Raw genomic sequence first — 20,224 nt, 5'->3', positions numbered from 1 at the left:
TGGCTAGAATGAGTGATTCGGGTAGATCTAGGTGGGAGGAGGCATTCTGCCGGATATTGAGGCCCTAAACAGTTTAGGCTTTTATATGTCATCATTAACACTTTGAAATCAATGCGGAAACAAACGGGCAGCCAATACAAGGCAGTTAGAGTGGGGGAAATATGCTGATATTTTCTCATCCCAGTGAGAAGTCTGGCCGCTGCATTCTGCACCATTTAAAGCTTCCACATCAATCTCAAAGGTAGCCCCATGTAGAGTGTGTTTCAGTAGTCTGATCTTGAGACTACAAGCACATGGACCAGAGTGGTGAGTGCTCCCACATCAAGATAGGGAAATAGATGGAAATAGGCGGAGTGGAGCACTGACCTACCTGGGTTTCCATGGTGAGCACCGGATCCAGATGGACCCCCAAGCTGCGAACCTCACTCTTCGCAGTGAGAGTCACTTCCCCAAAAGAGAGGGAGTGTCCCAAACCACTGATTGCAGGGTCACCCACCCTTAGGACCTCCGTCTTGTCCATATTCAGCCTCAATCCATTCTCCTGCATCCATTGTTTATATGTAGCAACACCTCTGTAAATCCTGATAAGTAAGTGGGTCTAACAATTTAGATTTAGCTGTGTAATGTATCTCTCTGTGTGCGGTATCACTGTGTAATGTTTATTGTATGTATATTTATTATTAACAAACGTGTTAGTGACATGGCTGCCTCTTCAACTTGTTGATAACTAACAACAGGTTACAAGTTATATGTAACGTGAAAGCCAGCTCGACTGTTTTAATGTTACTTAAAAGTACTCTGGAACATCTGAGTTGCATGGGAACAGAGGCATCGTGGAAAGGTGGCACAAGTGAACATTCTGTTTTCTTTATTTAATTGGCTTAATAGAACAAGATGGGTACCCGAGGTATCATGCTAAGGCTGGAGTTTAGTCACTGTTTTCCATCAGGGGTTTGTTTGTAGAATCAAGCTCTGGCTTGTCTCTTAAAACATGAGTTACAAATCATGAGCAAACAGTGGTTTATGATTCTGGCTTATCCAGGAAGAAGCAAACCAGAGTACTAGGTGTAAAGGTCACAATGAGTAAATCACAGAAGGAAGTTTTGTTGTTTCTTCAGCACCATTTCAGTGTTTTATGCTATGCTACTTTTTAATGTCCCTGTCCCTGTTTTTCTTAAACTTTTGTCATCTAACATGTGTTCACCCAGCTTCTGTTTGCTTATTTTCAAACTCCTGGTTGTTAATGTTAATATGCCCTCAGGTTGTCGGCAGTTCTAGGAATCAGGGACCTCAAAATGCCCTCTTGTTAACAACCCTGCTTAGCTGTTGCAAACTTAAGGCTGTAGCTTTCTTTATTGAGTCAATCTATCATATAACTGGTCTTCCCTTTTCCTGCCTTCAACATTTTCTAGCTTTGTCTCAGTGTTGAAAACGGGGACTTGTTCGCATGAGATGGCTACAGTACAGTATAATGTTGATTGGTCTTGAAGGCCTTTGCCATTACAAGTGGCATTCAGTATGAGAGAACAGTGCCTGTAGTGCCTGATAGACATGCCTTAAATGTTGTCCTTCAATTTGTAGATGGCTTTCATTCCTGGTGGAGTATTTACAATGGGAACAGATGATCCAGCTATACCACAAGATGGAGAATGGCCTTCCAGAAGAGTCCACATTGATCCTTTCTTCATGGATCGTTATGAAGTCAGCAATGCAGAATTTGAGAAGTTTGTAAATGCCACTGGCTATCTCACTGAGGTAAGAGACTGGAAAAATTCTATTTTCAAAGCAGTTTTAGGTATATCCTACAAGACCTTGAATGTGAAATATAATGCTATAATCAGTTAGATGGAGGTGGAGTTATATGTGGCCCTTCAGATATAGTTGGGATAATAGCAATCTTGCATGCTCTAATACTGGGTATCAGTGGGAGGGAGTTTTACAGCCTAATATGATTGTCCTTTACCACTAACTTGATAGGTAAAGTTCTTTTCTTGCCTCTGGCATTTGAGGGAAGCTTCCACACTCTTCATTTATGTTTTTGATCCCACTGTTATATTGATAATCCTTCTCCTTCCCCTGACCATCCTCTAAGCAGAAAGCACACATGGACCGCTGCAGGCTGAAGACTCCATTTCACCCTTTTTTTCCTTTTATATGTAACTACAGATGGTAACTGTAGGTAAAGATGCCCTTTTCTACTTTAAATGCTTCTAGAGTGCTTTTATCATACAAAATGCAGGTCTGGGTGCAAAACCAGGGATGGTGTTGATGAGATGGGGCTGATCTCTCCACATTTCTGTGTTGTCTTCTATCTAATACTCTGCTAAGTAAAAGGAATGATCAAATTCCTAGAAGCCCCCTCCCCTTTTAAAGCTGATGTTACCAAAACAGAGGGAAGAATGGATTGTGCCAGCAAGAAGTTAGGAATAATGCCCAACTGCTGTCTACACACAGAGTCAAATCATAGGGACAAGGATGTGCTTCACTATATGCCCTTTCAACACAATATGCACCACACAATGCCACAGGATCCTCCTCTGTCTAGCCCACTGGAATACTACTAAAGGCCCATCACTGCCAGTCCCCAGGCATTCCTCCAGGTAGGGGTGCTGATATCATAATACTGATCACAAGCACCATTTTGAATCCCAACTTACCTGTATAAGGAAAAAAAAAAGCTGGTACAGCAACAAACCCCTGTAGCTTAGGGACAAGGGCTCAAGGCCCATCCTTAAGGAAGATAATTTTGCTAAACAGCCAAAGGAAAGGCAACAAGAAAGCAGACACATGCTGGCAGCTGCATCTTCAGGTGCTCCCCACTGCATAGGGAAGGCACTGGGACGCAAGAAATTCGAGCTTGATGCTCAGTGGAGGGAAGAGCATACATTTTTCTGCTCATGTTTCTTGTGAATTCTGATGCAAAAGACAAAGGCTTCCAGGGACCTGAACCCACTCTGAGCAGCTTCGCTTTCTAAAGCCAGAGTCTCAGCTGCAAAGCAGAGTCAACACATGAAGAGTTTGTCTTCTCATTCCACCTCCAATACCCTTCCCCCAACACCCTTTCATTCAGACTAGGAGTCATCATAAGCATCCTTCAGTCTCGAAGGACTATGGTAACATGCTCTATATGGAGGACTTGGAACAGCGTCTAGTGTTTTGACGCTGTACACGAAGCTGGAGCATCCTCTCCAGGGCATGAAGCCTGGGTAAAATAATATGAAGGATAGGCTGTTACCCAACCAGCAAATCCCTCCTCTCCACATCACTGAAATAGTCCAATAGAAAAGCAAGAGCCAATACAACTAGTTTCAGCAACATGGCAGGAGTTGACCTGTAAGTGACTTGCAGACTGTAGCTTGTCTCTGGACACTTGACTGTCCTTGTGTAAGTCTTTGTTGGATTCATGTGTGTTTGGAACTAGACTAGCCTTGACAACTTGCTCTTTGACACTTGCCACCAATGAGCATCATATCCTGAGAAACTTGATTTGACCTCTAAAAGTGACTTTATTTTCACATCTTTTATTGCCTGCAGTTGCCTTTAAAAAGAGAAAGAAAGAAGAAGAAGAAGAATTGGAATTCACTGGCTAGGTGAAACCTGGAAATGTTTGGCCAAATGGAAAACCAAGGGCTAAATTTAGTACCAGAAAAGTTCTTGCATTTCAGTTGCACGCAGGGCAAAAGGCAAGAAGGAAGGGCCAAAAATGCCAGCCTAGTTTAGCCTAAAGTTCTTACTGTTATTAACTAAACCATAGGAGAATTATTTCACTTTACAAAAGTTGGGCAGCTTAATAGAACTAAGCTGGTTGCAAGTGCAAGTTTATTGTCTGGACATGTCTTACAGACTGTATTACAACCTAGTTTAAGGGATTTGTAAATTGTATCCAGGAAGAATGTCGTGGAGTGGTACAGGCTCTGTAATATCAATGTCAGGTCTTATGTTTATAATGGCCCATTTCAACTATGAACCGAATAAAACTGATGCACTCTGTGAATGAAGGAGTCATGAGTATCCTACATGGTTACTTTGCATTATCGTCCATGCGATGAGGAAACAGGCCGGGTAGGTGGGACTCGTTCAGCCCTGGAAGGCGTCCTGTCTAGGAGAAGGAAAACTCTGACTTCAAACCTCCACTGCCTTGTGGCTATATCCACTGATGGAAAGGGCTTCAGACTAGGAGTGCAGGGTGGAAAAGACCCTCCTGCTGCTGGAACCATGTCACCTTTCACTTGGAGGACATCCTAGACACAATCCTGGCATGAAGCTGCTCCACAAACTACCATGAAGATTCCACAAACTACACTTGAAGCATTGAGGAAAGGGATGGCATGGGCCAAACTGCCCTTTTGGTCCATCCCTCTCTCTAGGCTCCCGTACAGTGAATCCAGGCACCTTGGGTCTTTTTAAAGAGAAAGGCAGGGTGAAAATAGGTAGCAGGCTTTCCACTGTATCTTTTAGCACCTCGGCCAACCTACCTTGAATGCAGGCTTCTATCTTACTCTCAGTGTTAAATTAACATGGCCTTCTGTAATGATGGTGATGGGAAAATGAATGCTATAACTCAAACTAGTGAATAAGTGATTTCTAAGCAAGCTTTTGAAACACAAACTCTAAGGGTCAGGATCTAGAATGTCATAGTTAAATCCAGATGCTGCAAAGATTGGAACAGATTTATGTAAACATGACATAGCATTCTGTTTCTGCTGGCTCTGTAGGAGGGCTGCAGAGAATCACTGGTGTGTTTTGTCTCCCATGATTTTATCAGACACAGCCCACACATTTTCAGCAGCAATGTGGAAGCAAGGAGGAAGTGAGAATTCTCAGGGTCTTGAATTTTACAATAGATGCCAGACTCAGTTTTGAGCCCCACTGGGCATCCTGGCTGTGGATAGTGGAAGTTGTAATCCAGCACATTTGGAGGATGCTGTGTCAAGGTTTTGCATGGAATCCTGTGGCACTATCTTGGGGTGGAGGAGAACACAGTCTTACTGTAGTTTATTTTTAATGTTACTAGTTTTGGATGTTGGGCTGTGTTTTTGTACTGAAAAGATGGGATGTATGTTTTCTTCAGTTAGTTCTGAAAGAGTTGGCCAGAGAAATAGAAAATTGTGATCACCACATCAAAGCAGTGCCTCAAATCCAGTGTGTCTGATGATTGGCCTTGCAATTAAACTGATTTTAAAATCAAATAAGCTACCCTAAAACTACAAACCAAGGCAGTGAACTCTGTGAGGTTTGCTTCTGACCAGACATGTAGAGGATTATGCTATAAGTAGTTTATCTGCAGCAATGCTGTGTGAGTGACACTGCTGACAAGAAGATCCCAAATTGCCAGACCATCCTTCCCATACTAAAACATATCATTACAGTGCAGTGAAGCTGGAGGTTTGAGCGCATCATCCACAACCCAACCAGAAACTTCAGAATGCACATTCCCTTTCCTTGTGAGCTGCACATGCTTTTAGAAAGAAACATTTGGATGTGTTTTTGTCAAGATGGGGGTCGGGTGAAGGGGAAGGTTATAAAGCAGAGGCTTCAAAGAGCTGGAAAAACTGCAGGCCCCTGTAAGGCAGCTGTTTTCTGGCAGCGGTGAGAGATACAATTTGTTTCTTCCTTATCCTCTTTCTTTTCCCTTAGACCTTCCTGCATCACAGCATGTGTACATGTACAACTGTCACGATTCCACATGGCCCCTGATCATTTCACCAAACTAGGAGCTCACACAACGTACCTCTCGGCTGCCACCAGTTAATTCCATCAACAATACCTATTATTAATGATAGACATCCAGGCCATATGTCATTTTAAAAGAACCAAATAAAAATGGTTTATGATACAGGTGTTGGCAGAACAAGCAAGGTTGTTAACTCTTAAACAAACATTCTTCTTTATCCACCCTCAACCACCACTCTCCTGCCCAAACTCCAGAACTCCACCAAACTCACTAACACTCTAATTTTCCATCTCTAGAATCCTCTCTAAACCTTATCTAAACTCCTCCACCACCTGCTGAGTCTCTTATACCTCATGATTCCGCCCCTCCAGCACTCCCATTGGTCTCTGCAAATAGCATATGAATATTCATAACCTGGAAGACTGCCAGAAGAACCTTAAGGGTTAACATCTGAATCTCAGCTAGTTCAGTCTGATTCCTATTATTGGAATATATATATATATATATATATTCTCAGAGTACATGCCATTCTTGATAGCTTGGAACACACATGGCAGCACGCCTGACAAGCTTTTCTTCTTGTATGTTTATATCTTCAGTGTGGGGGAAGAAAATGAGCATTCTGATTTTCTATCCACTGCCAAGGCCCCAGATTCACTGTAGCTCTGGGGCTTGTTCTGTCCCAACGAGAAAGATCAGGGAAAGGGTTAAGCATTAGATGTAGGTTCTACTCAGTTGCTACTACCAAAGAAAGCTACTCTATTGTTGCTGTTTATTTTCTCATATTCTGAGTATGTCTTCAGCTGGAATGCGTCTTTTGGGCGTAAGAGAAATAATATTAAGGAAAAGTGCTGTTGGAAGGCCTGGAGTTATTTGAGCCCATCTCTGTGGATAAGGTATTCATTGCATGGAAAGATTCTCTCACCAAGTTTATTGAAGAAGCCCTGTTTTTGTAATGTGTGTGATTAATGCTAATGAATCACTTTGCTTCCTAATTCAGATAGTAAAAATATCCTGATACACTATGTAAAGACAGTGAGGGGAGTTGAAATGATAGGGCATAAGTAAGCTTTTATTGTGCACTGTGTGTCCCATACCTCTGGGATGAGCAACCAGTGGCCTTCTAAATGTTGTCTCATTATCTCCAGCCATGGTCACGGATGATGGAATTTGTATTCAATAACATCTGGAGGATTACAGTTCCCCTGTGCTCTGTTGTAGCTTCTGCAGACCTAGTCTGATTGTACCTGCTGCTGTAATTTCAGGTGCTCCAGATAATATTATGTCATTACCATTAATCTATCTGGTTTTGAGCATTCTACTCTGAGTGGGCAGCAACTGTCTGATGTTCTCAGAGAGATGCCTTTCCTAGTTCACAGGTTGCAACCTGTGATCCTTTATAAATGGTAGAACCTGAGACTTTCCGTGTGCAGATACCGTATTTTTATGTGTATAAGATGCTACTTATACTTAAAATCATTACACTAAAAATAGAGAGGCGTCTTATACATAAAACTAAGGAGAGAACAAAACTGCCTATACCTTGACTCTGTAAACAGGCTTTTTGAATCAGATCAAAACTTGTTGGGTGGTTGTGCTCATTCTGCAACATTTAGTTCTCATATCTTTCATTTTCAAAGTGAAATAGATTCATAAAAAGTGCTGTGTGACATGAACAAGATTGCAGAGATTTTGGTAGAGTTGTGTCTGAATGCTTGCCAATAGCATCTTTCTCATCTCATGTTCTTGAATTTGGGCCATTGAAAATGATACTTACGATCATTGGAAGAGGAACCAATGACAGAGTTGCTCTCTTTTCTTCTGTACATACTCTGTTGTCTCCATTGATGATTTTTTTCGTCCCCTACTATGTCTGTTGTGTAGCATTTTGATTTCTTTAACAATAAATTCTGAATTGCTGTTAGGAAGGATTAAATAAAGCCCATTGTGCTCTTAATTCTCTAAATTGATGCTTTTTCTTTGGGGATTTGAGGGATAAAAACACTTGTTGGTAAACTTGCAAATCAGATTAATTATCCCCACCCCTCCCTGGCTCCCTTTCTGTCCTTCACACAGGCAGAAAGATTTGGAGATTCGTTTGTATTTGAAGGCATGCTGAGTGAAGAAGTGAAGACCGGAATTCATCAGGCTGTGAGTCATTTTTTTATTTTTCCATTAATGTGCTTTGGTCTAATAATTGAAGAATATGAACACTTTATGATAGCAGTAATAATGCCATATGTTTTAATACTGTAATCAGAGTATGTGGGGACTTGCAAAGATGTGTTAGATTTCAGTACAGGAAACATTATGATTAATTCTGAGGACAGCTTTAGTACAGTGAAATAATGCATTGTACTTCCTCTCGAGCTATTCAGAAGCAAGGAAGGTACAACTGGGAGAAATAAATGCATTAGAAATAAAGAGAGTAAGTTGCTTTTCATTTTTCTGCCCCTCTTAGGGAATGATGAGATGGTCTAGGCCAGTGGTTCTTACCCTTGGGTTACTCAGGTGTTTTTGAACTGCAACTCCCAGAAACCCCAGCCAGCACAGCTGGTGGCGAAGGCTTCTGGGAGTTGCAGTCCAAAAACACCTGAGAAACCCAAGGTTAAGAACCACTGGTCTAGGCCACTGGTTCTTAACCTTTGTTACTCAGATGTCTTTGGACTGCAACTCCCAGAAGCATTCACCATCAGCTCTGCTGGCTGGGGTTTCTGGGAGTTGCAGTTCAAAAACACCTGAGTAACAAAGGTTAAGAACCACTGGCCTAGGCAACCCATAATTGTTACAGAGGTCTACTTTTTCTTATAAACACAAAGTGTGGCCACATCTTTCTTTTTAGAGGCTTGCAGGCCATGGTGGCGCTGCGGGTTAAACTGCAGAAGCCTCTGTGCTGCAAGGTCAGAAGACCAGCAGTCGTAAGATCGAATCCACATGACAGAATGAGCTCCCATCGCTTCTCCCAGCTCCTGCCAACCTAGCAGTTTGAAAGCATGTAAAAATGCGAGTAGATAAATAGGTACCACGTCGTTGGAAGGTAACAGCGTTCCATGTCTAGTCGCGCTGGCCACGTGACCACAGAAACTGTATTTGGACAAACGCTGGCTCTATGGCTTAGAAATGGGGATGAGCACTGTGCCCTAGAGCCGGACACAACTGGACTAAATGTCAAGGGGAACCTTTACCTTTACCTAGGCTCTAAAAATCTTGTTTCTTGATACCTACAAGGAATACCTAGTGTGAGTGATGGACTAGGACTCGGGAGACCTGGGTTTGAATCCCTGCTTAGCCATAGAAACTCAATAGGCATGTTTGGAACTGGTAAAACCACTCCTTAAATGTATCACTTACCTTAAAAGGCTGATTAGGCTGTTGTGAGATCTGACTTGATGGAACATAATAAACAACGTAATAATATGTAAGCAAGAATGCAACCAGTGTCAATCTGCTGCTACGTCTTACATGATCTCAGTTATGCACACATAAGTCACCAGTAGGATTCTGGCCAGTGATACAGTGAGGAGGCTTCAGGCCAAGAAATACAAAGAGATGGTGCAGGACAACTGAGCTATTTTAAAGGAATTTTGTTTCCAGGTTTCCATCTTGTGGGAGGGAGTTCCAAAGTCTGGGAGCAGCAACAGAGAAGGCCCTCTCCCATGTCCCCATCAAACTCATCTATGAAGGTGGCGGAACCAGCCGGGAAACGAATCAGCAGCCAGTGGAACTGCTGTAGCAAGGGAGTTATGTGATCCCTGTAAGAGCTGGAGTGCTGAACTGTTTTACACTGATCACTAGTTGTTCAACCTCTTTAAGTATGGCTTGAACAAAGGAATAAAGAGGGTGTTCATCAGATTTGCTTCTGACACCAAATTGGGAGGGACTGCTAATGTATCTGAAGGCAGAAGCAGATTACTTTAACAGATTGCAGAACTGGGTTAAAATAAGCAAAACGGGGTTCAAGAGGGAAGCATATAAAATTCGTCATAGGAAAGGTAAAATCAGATGCACAGATATGGGATGAGTGGCAGATGGTCTGGTAGTATATGGGGAAAGGATCTATAGAGTACAAGCTAATCAAGTGTCAACAGTGTGATATGGCAGCAGGGGAAAAAAGCAAATATAATATTGAGTTGTATCAACAGAAATATCATGTCCAGATCAAGTGAAGTAATAGTATCACTTTGTTCTGCTTTGGCCAGACCTCATGTGGACTACTGTGTCCAATTCTGGGCACGTCAGTTTAAGAGGGATACCAAGAAGGTGGGATCAACACGATAAAGGATCTAGAAACCAAGTGATATGTGAAACAATCAAGATAGCTTGGTATGTTTAGCCTGGAGAGGAAACAATTTGGTGTTGATGTAATAACTATCCTTAAATATCCAAAGACCTGCCATGTAGAAGATGGAGGAAGTTTGTTTTCTGTGGCTTCAAAGGGTAGGGCACGCATTAATGAATTCAAATTACAGAAAAGGAGATTTTGACCAAACATTCTTTCTGACAATTCAAGCTGTTCAACGGTGGAACCAGACTAGCACAGAAGGTGATGGTCTCTCCTTCACTGAAGGTTTTTACATAGGCTAGATGGCAATCTGCCAAGGATACTTTACCTGTGGATCTCCTGTATTGGCATGGGTTTGTACTCAATGACACTTCTGGCTCCTTCAACTCTAAAATTCTAGAATACAAATCCCTAGTCTCATGTCAGTAGTTCCATACATAATTATAGCCTCTCATAAATTTTCTTTCCTGCATTACATTCCTAGGTTATCTATTGTTACATTAGCAACACCTTCACAGAATAGTTTGTTTTGGAAGGGTATATGTACTAGACAGTGTGTAAAGTGTCTAAATATAGCTGAAATGTCTTGTTTGGGAACACTTGAACACTTCAAGGCTTATTTTCTAAATGCTGAGCTATAATATTCATACATGGAAGTCTTTATGAGATGGCAAACCTGCCTCCTTGACACTCCTACTTCAGTTATTTAAAATCACAAACTTTGCTCATGGACATTCAAATTTTTTAATACCATATTTTTTCTTATTAACACATTCCTGGCTCGCCAGTTGCAATCAAAAGGGCCAACTCAGTCCTACTATGATATTATCAACCAAGCACATGAAAAGAAGCAGAGCAAACCAACAGCCTGAAGTTAAGGAAGAGATTTTCATGAGAAAGAGGGAGAAATTCAGCCTGATGGGTTCTCTTGTCAGTTGGTCTCAAAATGCCATCATCTGTCTCATGGCTGAAAGTGTCCTGTCACGGTCTGAAATCATAAAAGAAGACCATAGACCATTTTGGGCTCTCATTTTATTGCAACAGCTGTGGTGTGTTTCTGGAGTGTCTGGCTTGATAACAGTTTTGTCAGCTGTTCTGTAACATATGCTTACAGAAAATACAAAGCTAGCTAACTGTATGTTTGTATAAAACCCTTATGCTGCATTTTGGGGCAAAAGCTTTCCAAGGTAATTTACAAATGGCAATTCAAGTTGGGAAAACAATTTTAAAGTAGAACTCAAACAAAATCTCAGTAGGAAACTGGGACAAAAATACAGGTGGGGTCTGTATGGAGTGGGGTTTAGTTAACAGGCTGTTTCTGTAGTAACCTGAAAGATTCTACCGATTATCCTGTTTCATTTCCCCAATTTATGTCTGAGGCTTCAATTTTTCATTTTCCACATGCTGCCTCAGTCATAGATGGCTCTATTTTCAAAGCTATACTCTTACTGATTATAATTTGTTCATACACGTCAAGAGGCCAGTCTCACTATAATTTCCTGTAGCAGCATTTTTTGGGGGGGGGGGAATGGGAAATCTTCATAGATCTCCATCTGCAAATATGGGAAGTGGAAACAAGCCTTGATATTGAAAAATCAGGATTAAGCCACCATAGATGGTGATGGTTAGACTTGTATAACAGAAATGGTTGTGGAGAGAGGAAAAATACTCTCTCAAATTATGTGGGTTTTAAGGAACAGGAGAATGGTGTTTTGAAGTGTTGAATGGATTCTTTATTTGAAACTTTTTTAGCTGAGAAGTAACGTGTGTTGAGAAGGGCAACAGCGTATTAATTTTAGCTTAAATATTTGTAGTGGGGGCCATCGTTGGGCTTTCAATCACATTTATGGGAGGGCACGGGTGACCTAGAGTTTTCATACCTAATCAGCTTAAATTTCACTGAAGTGATTCATCTTACCTTGTTCCTGCTGGGCTCCCAGAGGAAAATGTTATGCATTGGAACAATAATGGTACGCACCAGAGCACTCTGTGTGCTGGGCAGCTACATGCAATTAGACCCAGCAGGATTTATTCTTTCTGTTCGAAGAAAGCAGATGCTGAAACTAAAAAGGGAGGGAACTGCATGAGTTTGTTAAGCCACAATTTAGACGTGGATGGGGTGTTTGAATTTGACACGGTAGCTGTGGCAAAATAAAACTCTTCCCCCCCCCCACCTCTACTTTCTGTGGAATTGGCCTAAGCCTTTGCTGATGAAAAGATGCACAGCTTTCATTTGTAGTCTTGCACACTAGGGTTTATGGCACAGGCAGAAGGGGATTAAATGGTGCTGTAGCACAGAGAGTTGTTGGCTCTTTCTCTTTACATACCAACCCCACAAAAATTCTATGGTAGGAGGTTCTGCAGCAAAAGTCTTAATTGGGCAGCAGTGCCACAAAGAGGCTAGCAAGTCTAAACGAAAGTATGGGTGTGAATTGCAAAACACTCTAGGTTTGAGATTTTGTAGGGAGTAATGGGGCTGTGATTTAAAGAACAGGTGTATGAATGTCTCCTGACACTTGAACGTGCTTTGATGGTGACTGACCGGCTTTAAGGAATTGGAGAACAAAAGAAAGGTCAGGTTCTTTAACTGGAAACTTCCTGACTGAACAAGCTAGTAGAGTTCAGCGGAGCCATCTTGTTCCTTCCTGCCTATTTAACTTATCTTAGAACATCTTTCTTTGAGTCCTACTTGTTTGACAAAGCTTGAAAACCACCAACATACAAGATTGACCCTCTCCTGATAGAAAATGGGGTGGAGTAAATATATGGTTCACTCAGAAATGCATGCTTGTAAGTAGCACTGACAACATTATTATTATTATTATAAGGTTGTCTCATCTTTCCTGCAAGGTGTTGTACAACATCTCCCCTCACAATAACTCTGTGAGGTATTTGGCAAGTACAGTACTGGCCCAGTGTCTCCCATCTGGGAATTGGTCCTAATTTTTCCCCAATCTTAAATCGGCTGCTTTATCCATGATACTGCACTGACTCTTATGGTTACATAGGCTCAAAGAAAGAGGAACACAAGAATCATGTGCACTTATATAACGTTTTTAATGTATTTGCCTCGTGCTTTCAAAAACAGATGATGCGTAAAATACATGTAAAAGCTTAACCTTGCATTACTTTCCTCTCAAAGGAATTGTGGTCCTTGGCATGGAAGTAGAAATACTTTAAATACCCCACTATGGGCTTTATTTTTACATGCTTGAAAACATCAACACACATGAAATGCCAGCACAAAATCTGAGCTTTCAGGAGATTGGGAGCGTGCTGCTCTCCCAGAGGGTGAGCCCAGTAGGAAGTCTGTGTTCATAACCGGGTTAACCATCTGGGTTCACCATCTGGTGGCTTCTTCCTCTTCCTGACTCGAGTGATAGGATGCTACTTCTTTCAGGAGCCGGTTACTCTATATGAGGTCCTTTGCCTAACTCGGAAGCCCCATCACTGCTCTTTGCATTAGAGACAAGTTGGAACTGGACTGCAGCCCAAAATATTACATTCCGCTGCTGTCTTTCAGAGATTTCCCCTATTTGGTTTGAGTCACTTTGAGAGGACTATCCTTTGCCTTGTTTATCCAGTATATATTATTAGGACATCCTGGTATGCAGAACATCATCTGGGTAGGCATGGAAAAATGATATTATTCTGATTACTTTGGCTGGCAGCCTAGAGATGCAGGGACTTGCTTTCCTTGTGGCTTGGCATTCTTCACTTATTATTTAACAGTACAGCCAAAAGTGTTTCCCACTTTGGATATGTAGCCTGTATTGGAGAATACAAAAGTAACATCTGGAGAAACAATATTTCCTGCTTTTTCTTTTTTAATCTCCTTACGTTTAAAGCATTAAATCCAGTACATTTGTATTTATGGTTTTCTAAACTAGAACCATTAAGATTATCCCTGCCCATCCACTCCTGAGCAAAAGCTGGAAGAAGACGGAAAGGCCAGAGCTGATGAATTCATAGGATTGACATTCAGGCTTCATAGATATAGCCCTTGGCACCAACTGTGGGGCTACCAAGGGTCAAACCTGAAAGATTGATTTACAAAAGATTTAAGCAAGAGAACTGTGTCCAAGCACAAAAAGGCTTGAGTCCAAAGAGCATGAAAGGTTAATTGTGTTTGGCACTGGGTAATCAATGGAGGAATTATAAAGCAAAGAGAGAAATCAAGAGCAGAAATAAAAATCAAAGGGAGACTAGTCCAAGGCAAGCGTTCTGGCACATGTGTATAATTCTCCTAGTTTGAGTATTTTCCTAGCAAGCACATCTCCCAACGCTGGAGGCATTCAAGAGAAAATTGGACAACCATCTGTCAGATCTGCTTTGATTTGGATTCTTGCATTGAGCCAGGGGTTGGACTGGATGGCCTTATCATCTCCTTCCAACTGTATGATTCTATGGTCTCAGTTCTTTGTGTTTAATGTTTAAATTAAACATTAACATCCTCTGATCAGTGACTGGAGATAATAGCAATTTGATGTTACTAAGATATTAAAATGTAGACTTATTCAGGTCTTTAAAAGTTAACATTTGTGGTGTGTGAGGGGGTCATCTTACAGTAATCGCCCCCAGTGGGTCTTCTGGCCATTAGCCCAGTTTCCCTGGCCCCTAGCCAGCAGAGATGGACAGCAAGCAGAGAATGCAAGACGACTGGCACAACTGTAAGAATAAGAGGATTGGAATTGCAGGGCCGGATGAGATCATAAACCACATGGGAGACAGGGGAAGAGGCAGTTGAGCACCGGGGTTCCATCTTCTGCACCTCCGCAGAGGTACAAACAGGGATGCAGGGCAAATGGAGCTACTTCTTTGGTTGGAGACCTGAGGCTCTGGCAACGCAGCCCCCAGCAGATCCAGCATCACCCACGTTTTGGCCTCCTTGCAACCCAATAGTAACTATGACCCCTTCCCCAACCTGACACAAGCAGCAACAGGATCTGATCTGGCCAGTGTTGCAGATGCCCTAATAAGTTATAACCTGGCTGTAATATGCTCTTTGTTGGGGCTACTGATGGAAGGTGTCGGAAAACTTCAGCAGGTCCAAAACACAGCAGCCAGATTGCTAAATGGGGCTGGTTACAGGGATCACATAAACTCCCTCCCCCCATTACAGCAACACCACAGGCTGCTGATCTGTTTCCAGGCAGAGTTCAAAATGCTGGTTTTAGAAAGCCCTAAATGGCCTGGGTCCAAGCTACTGTATCTCAAAGACTCTGTCTCCCATTATAAGCCTGACCAGCTGTTAAAATGATCAGGAGAGGCCTTTCTTTCAGTCTCGCCACCTCCACAGGTCTGTCTGATGGGGACACAGGAGAGGACCTTCTCTGTTGCTGCTCCCAGTCTCTGGAACTCCCTCCCACAGGATGCTAGGCTGTCCCTATCTTTGCTGTCTTTCCACAATCGGGCAAATACTTTTCTCTGCAGGCAAGCTTTTCCTCACTGATGGGCTGTCTGAGTGGGATGGATTGTTATGCATTATACTTTGATTGTGTTTTTAATATTGCTTGTATTTACAATTTCTCAGAATAGTATTTGTTCTTTATTAATATTTGTATACTTACTGTTTTAGCTTTAATACTTTATTTTAATGATGTAAGCCACCTTTGTAAACTGATAATTATTAGCTTTAAATGTTTCAGTCGTGTAAACCACCTTGGGGCCTTTTAAAGAAAGATGGGGTAAAAGTAAATCTAAATAAATAAATAAATAAATAAATAAATAAATAAATAAATAAATAAATAAATAAATAAATAAATAATCACCTGCCTCTATCAGCCCTCCCTAAAAGAACTGCTCCCTGGATCAGGATTCATATTTCCCACCTGTTTCTCTGGACTCGGACTTTCAGAGACCTCAGTGGTCAGCTGGGGTCCCAGTCGGATGCCCTGTGCTCAGGGGGTTAGTACCAGAAACTGAACCACCTGGGAATGTGGGGGAAGGGACCGTTGTGGCTGATAATAAAAGCTACTGTGAGTGACAAAACCAAGCTGGAGCTCATGGAATTTTTGCCTGGTAACTCCTCAGCCACTGGCCTGCCAGAATGGAGTGTAGGGGGAACTCAAATGGTGACATCAAATTGATCTCATCTTCAGTCACTGATGAAGAAGTCAAGATGGATTTTCTTGTTTAGGTCTGAAGAAATCATCCTTCTCCATTCCCAGGAGTCTAATCTGAATCTTGGTAGCTCCCATTTTTTGTCCTGTAGCTCAGCTGATCACCTTGGCTGTAAAGGAGAGTGGGTAGTGTGCAGTCTGCAGGTAAGAGTGTAGTAGTTCCTGGAAACTCTGCCACAAATGAGATACTGTGCCAGTGCTGACACTCTTGTATGGCTCTCACACCAGGGTTGCAAATCCATCCTGGCTGAAAGAGGGCTGTTCCTCTTGCTGGCTGAAAGAGCGGCCTGTCTCGTGCAGAGAGCCATGGAGCAACATCAGGTCCCATTAAAAGAGATTTGCCCTGCAATGTATGGAGTAGGCACAAGCCTGCTCCCAGAGTTGCTGATTCAAATCCACACAAGGTTCTCTCCTTGCTTTATTTTTAATCCATCTTTTCAGTGAAGGAGACGGTAAGGCAGCTAATTGGGAGAACCATCACTTAGTGCTAGAGCACCTGTTTTGCATGCTGAAGTTCCCGGATTCTGTGCCTAAGGTCTTCAGGAAGACTCTGAGCTGAACCTTTGGACAGCCATTGCTACCGGTCTGTGTTGACAGTACTGGGCTAGATGGAATACGTAATGATCTGATTCAAAAGGCATCTCCTTATTTCCCAGTGTAATTATTCATCAAACAAAGGGTATGGTTAAATATAGTTGCAGTGGCACAAGAATAAATGCTCACATGCTCTGGGAGCGGGCTCTCTGATACAAATAAAGCCATCAAAAATTGTTATACCCTGGAATTAGCTGGGAAGGTGTAGGTCAACCAGGAATAGGTGGGTGGCACAGAGAAGTGGAGGCCTCTTCGCAGAAATGTATGGCCCAGCTAAAAACTACACAGGAGAACAAAGGTTGGAAGTGGAGGAGGGTGGTGCTAATGTATAAGGGCAGGAATATATAGCGCACGTTCCACTGAAGTATCTTCAGTTGTGTCTACATGAGGGTTCCTACACTTCTGCCTCCAGCTTCCCATAGTGGCCAACCCAGTGACTGATAGGACACCCCTCTCCCAAGCATGATGTTCATGTGTTTTGGCATTAATGGGCTTGGTTGCTTTCCTGGGGGAATGAGGATAGGAAATGTGGTGGTGATTTCTCAAGGATAACGATATATAGGATTGCTCTGTAGAAGCTGTTAGAAATATCTTCTCTGCATTGATGAGCACCGCCAAAGCTTAACATTTGCAACATGCGCTTTCTTATGGCATTTTTTTTGTCTTGTGGTGTGATTGTACACCCAGCAGCCGCCATTTCTAATGTAAACTTAATGCAGTTGGTATGGAGTCAGAATGTTGAACAGAAGTAGGTGATTTTGAAACGTCTGCCAATGTGTTTGAGAAACAGAAAAGCTTGGCTAGAGAAAAAAAAACGTGTCAGATAAGCATGGCAGGTGACCACACCTGATAGACATTCACTTTCTGAGAGTGTAAGTATTGAAGACCCTGTTTTTCTGGTCAAGAATGCTATAGACAGTAACATGGGTAGCGCAGAGTGTCAGGGCTAATCTACTGACGTGTTTACTGTGTGTGTCAAAAAATAAATTAGACCTGCCATCTTAAGTCCCGTTGCTGTTTTACATTTCATTGTGTGCTCAGACATTGGGAGAAGGCAATAGAAATCATACAGACTGGATCAATATGACGTGCAGAACAGTAAAAGAGAAAACAGACTGAGACACCACCTCAGTCACTTGGCCACAAAGCAAGAGGGACACTTTGTTGATAGGGAGCATGATGGGTCAGCCAAGCCCTTTTATTGTGAGATCAAAGATGGAACTGGCCTCACAGCAGACATGTAGTTGATGTGATGTCAATATCCTACATGTGAAACTTCGGTCATGTAGTTCTGGGGACTTCTCAAAGTAAGAAGCCTGTTTTAAGTAGAGGAAAACAATGTAGGGTCTAAAATTCAGCAGCCAGGTTGCTGACCGAGGTTGGTTACAGGGATCACATACCCCCCCCCCCCCATTATAGCAACTCCACTGGCTTTAATATTGTATTTTAATGATGTAAAGTGCATTTTTATACTCATTGTTCTTAGCTTTAATTATTGTCTTTTAATGATGTACTATTGTATCCTCATTATCTTTAGCTTTAAATATTGTCTTCCAACGATGTAAGCTGCCTTCAATCTTTTTTAAGGAGAACGAGTGTGTGTGTGTTTGTGTGTGTGTGTGTGTGTGTATGAAGACATGCTTCAGGATCAAAGGTTTGCATACACTGATAGGAATTGTTTAATGCTAGCAACAAGAGCTTCTTTCCATTTTACTGTACTTTCAGAAATGTGTTTTATTGTCCTGGAGGCTGAATGTTACTCTACTGTATTGCTGAAATCAAGGAGACCTTTTGTTGCCATTCAGAAAGTTCTGGACACAAGCAAAGCTTCCTGTGCCTTTTTCCCACAACAGTTTTCCTATCATTTTCAAGACTTTTTTTCCCCTGACTCTTTATTTCTGAAGAATGCGCTCCCACTCTTTGCTGCGCTGCTCTTTGTGGGTCATTAGGAGCAGTAAAACGAAGCCACTAGTGCTTTTTAAAATGGACATTTTGCAGCTGCTTCCACTTTTGGAACATACATATTTACTGACGTTAGGGAATTGGAAGACTCTCCGTGATTTTGTAAACAACTGACTTACACAATCAGGCAGCTTTATAACAGATAATTTCAGTACTGCAAACATTTAGTAATATTATGTGATAATGGAGATGAAACTTACTTAGTTTTTATAATCCCTTTCTCTTGCAAAGGAGTGACTTGTATGTGGAAATGTATCATGCATCCTACAATCTATGAGGTTAGGCGTGAAGAACCTTAGGCGTGAATCCAATTCCTGGTCCCAATGAGGGGAGACTGAATTCCACCAAATGCACAGTTGCATAGTAAGTTTACATTTATATAAACCCATTGATTCAATGAGTCTATCCTAATTGGGACTACTGGCTGCATAAAGAAGTGGACTCATATCAGCTTAAAATTGTTATGCATAATTTTTATGGCGCTTCTAAAGCAAAGCAAAGTTGTTGCTTATATATCATGCCATATCACTCTCTGGGCAGTTTATAATTTAATTCTGCAGGTTGCACATTGCTACCATCCAGCGAGCTGGGTAGTTGATTTATTGACCTCAGAAGGATGGAAGTTTGAGTCAGCCTCAAGCTGGATCCCTGAGCCCATCAGGATCAAACTCGGGTGGTGAGCAGTCTTGACTTCAGTACTGCCATTTAACCAATGCCCCACAAGGCACAGTTTTAAAATACATAAATGTTAAATACTGTAGCAGGACTGCAAATAATGTTGTCAAGTATTCAGTATTTTCCCACAAACATTTTGCATTTGTGGGATGCAATTGTTTACTGTTTTAATTTTTTACTTGGAGAAGAGAAGAAAGAAAAGAGGAGAATGAAATCACTTCCAATCCCCTATGGCTGAAGGTCCTACGTTCTAAAATGGTGTCAGTTGGTAGATTTGAAAACCTAGATTCAGATTGTTTACCTTGGGAGCTGTAGCCAAACGTTCCTCTCTGTCTGAACGATACCTTTCGTGGCGAACTCCATTTTGGCTGTATACCAAAGACATTTTAAAGGTCCCCTTGAAAATATCCTTTATATGTACATTTTCATGTAAAGTAATTTAAAATATCTAAATAATAATTTTCCTGTTATCTTCAGTACTAACATTTCATCAACTGGTGTGCGCTGGCACCTTTGTTGTACTTCCGTTGTCTCATTTCTATACTTCCGTCATCTCATTTCTATACTCTAGGCGTGTGGATTTCTCATTCTTATTCCTGTTGAAAGAATAAATAACTGAAAAAGCACACCACCACAAGTACCAGATAACTGGCGGTCTTAGTCAGAATAAATATCATATTATACAAGCTGCAACTTTTCTACCAGTAATTTCCATCATCATAAACATTTTAGTGAGAGGAAAATGTAAATGGGCCATTTTAAACCTTGCATGTAACATTCACAAGAGTCTTGAGCTAAGGCTGTTCAACCTGGCCTTCAAAAGACTTCAGAATAATGAAAGGTTTTGTTGTAACATAGAGCCTGGGTTATTCAAGGACAGATTAAGTTGTACTTAATAAGAAAATGATATGCTGC

General features: G+C 41.7%; 1 protein-coding gene across 3 annotated transcripts in view; it reads left to right on the top strand.

Annotated features, from left to right (window-relative positions):
• The window catches only part of SUMF1 (sulfatase modifying factor 1), a 72,306-nt gene that overhangs the window by 11,576 nt on the left and 40,506 nt on the right, over positions 1-20,224 (top strand). For 2 of the 3 annotated variants that reach the window (XM_078385221.1, XM_072989458.2), the window contains exons 2-3: positions 1,582-1,755; positions 7,751-7,825. In XM_078385221.1, coding sequence (XP_078241347.1) covers positions 1,582-1,755; positions 7,751-7,825 — 249 coding nt within the window. The remainder of the gene's footprint in view (positions 1-1,581; positions 1,756-7,750; positions 7,826-20,224) is intronic. The other variant, XM_072989459.2, reaches the window with a different exon arrangement.

This window comes from Pogona vitticeps, chromosome 2 (assembly GCF_051106095.1).
Source record: "Pogona vitticeps strain Pit_001003342236 chromosome 2, PviZW2.1, whole genome shotgun sequence".
NCBI lineage: Eukaryota > Metazoa > Chordata > Lepidosauria > Squamata > Agamidae > Pogona > Pogona vitticeps.
Note: the sequence above shows the minus strand (reverse complement) of the source record. Positions and strands in the feature narration are given on the sequence as shown.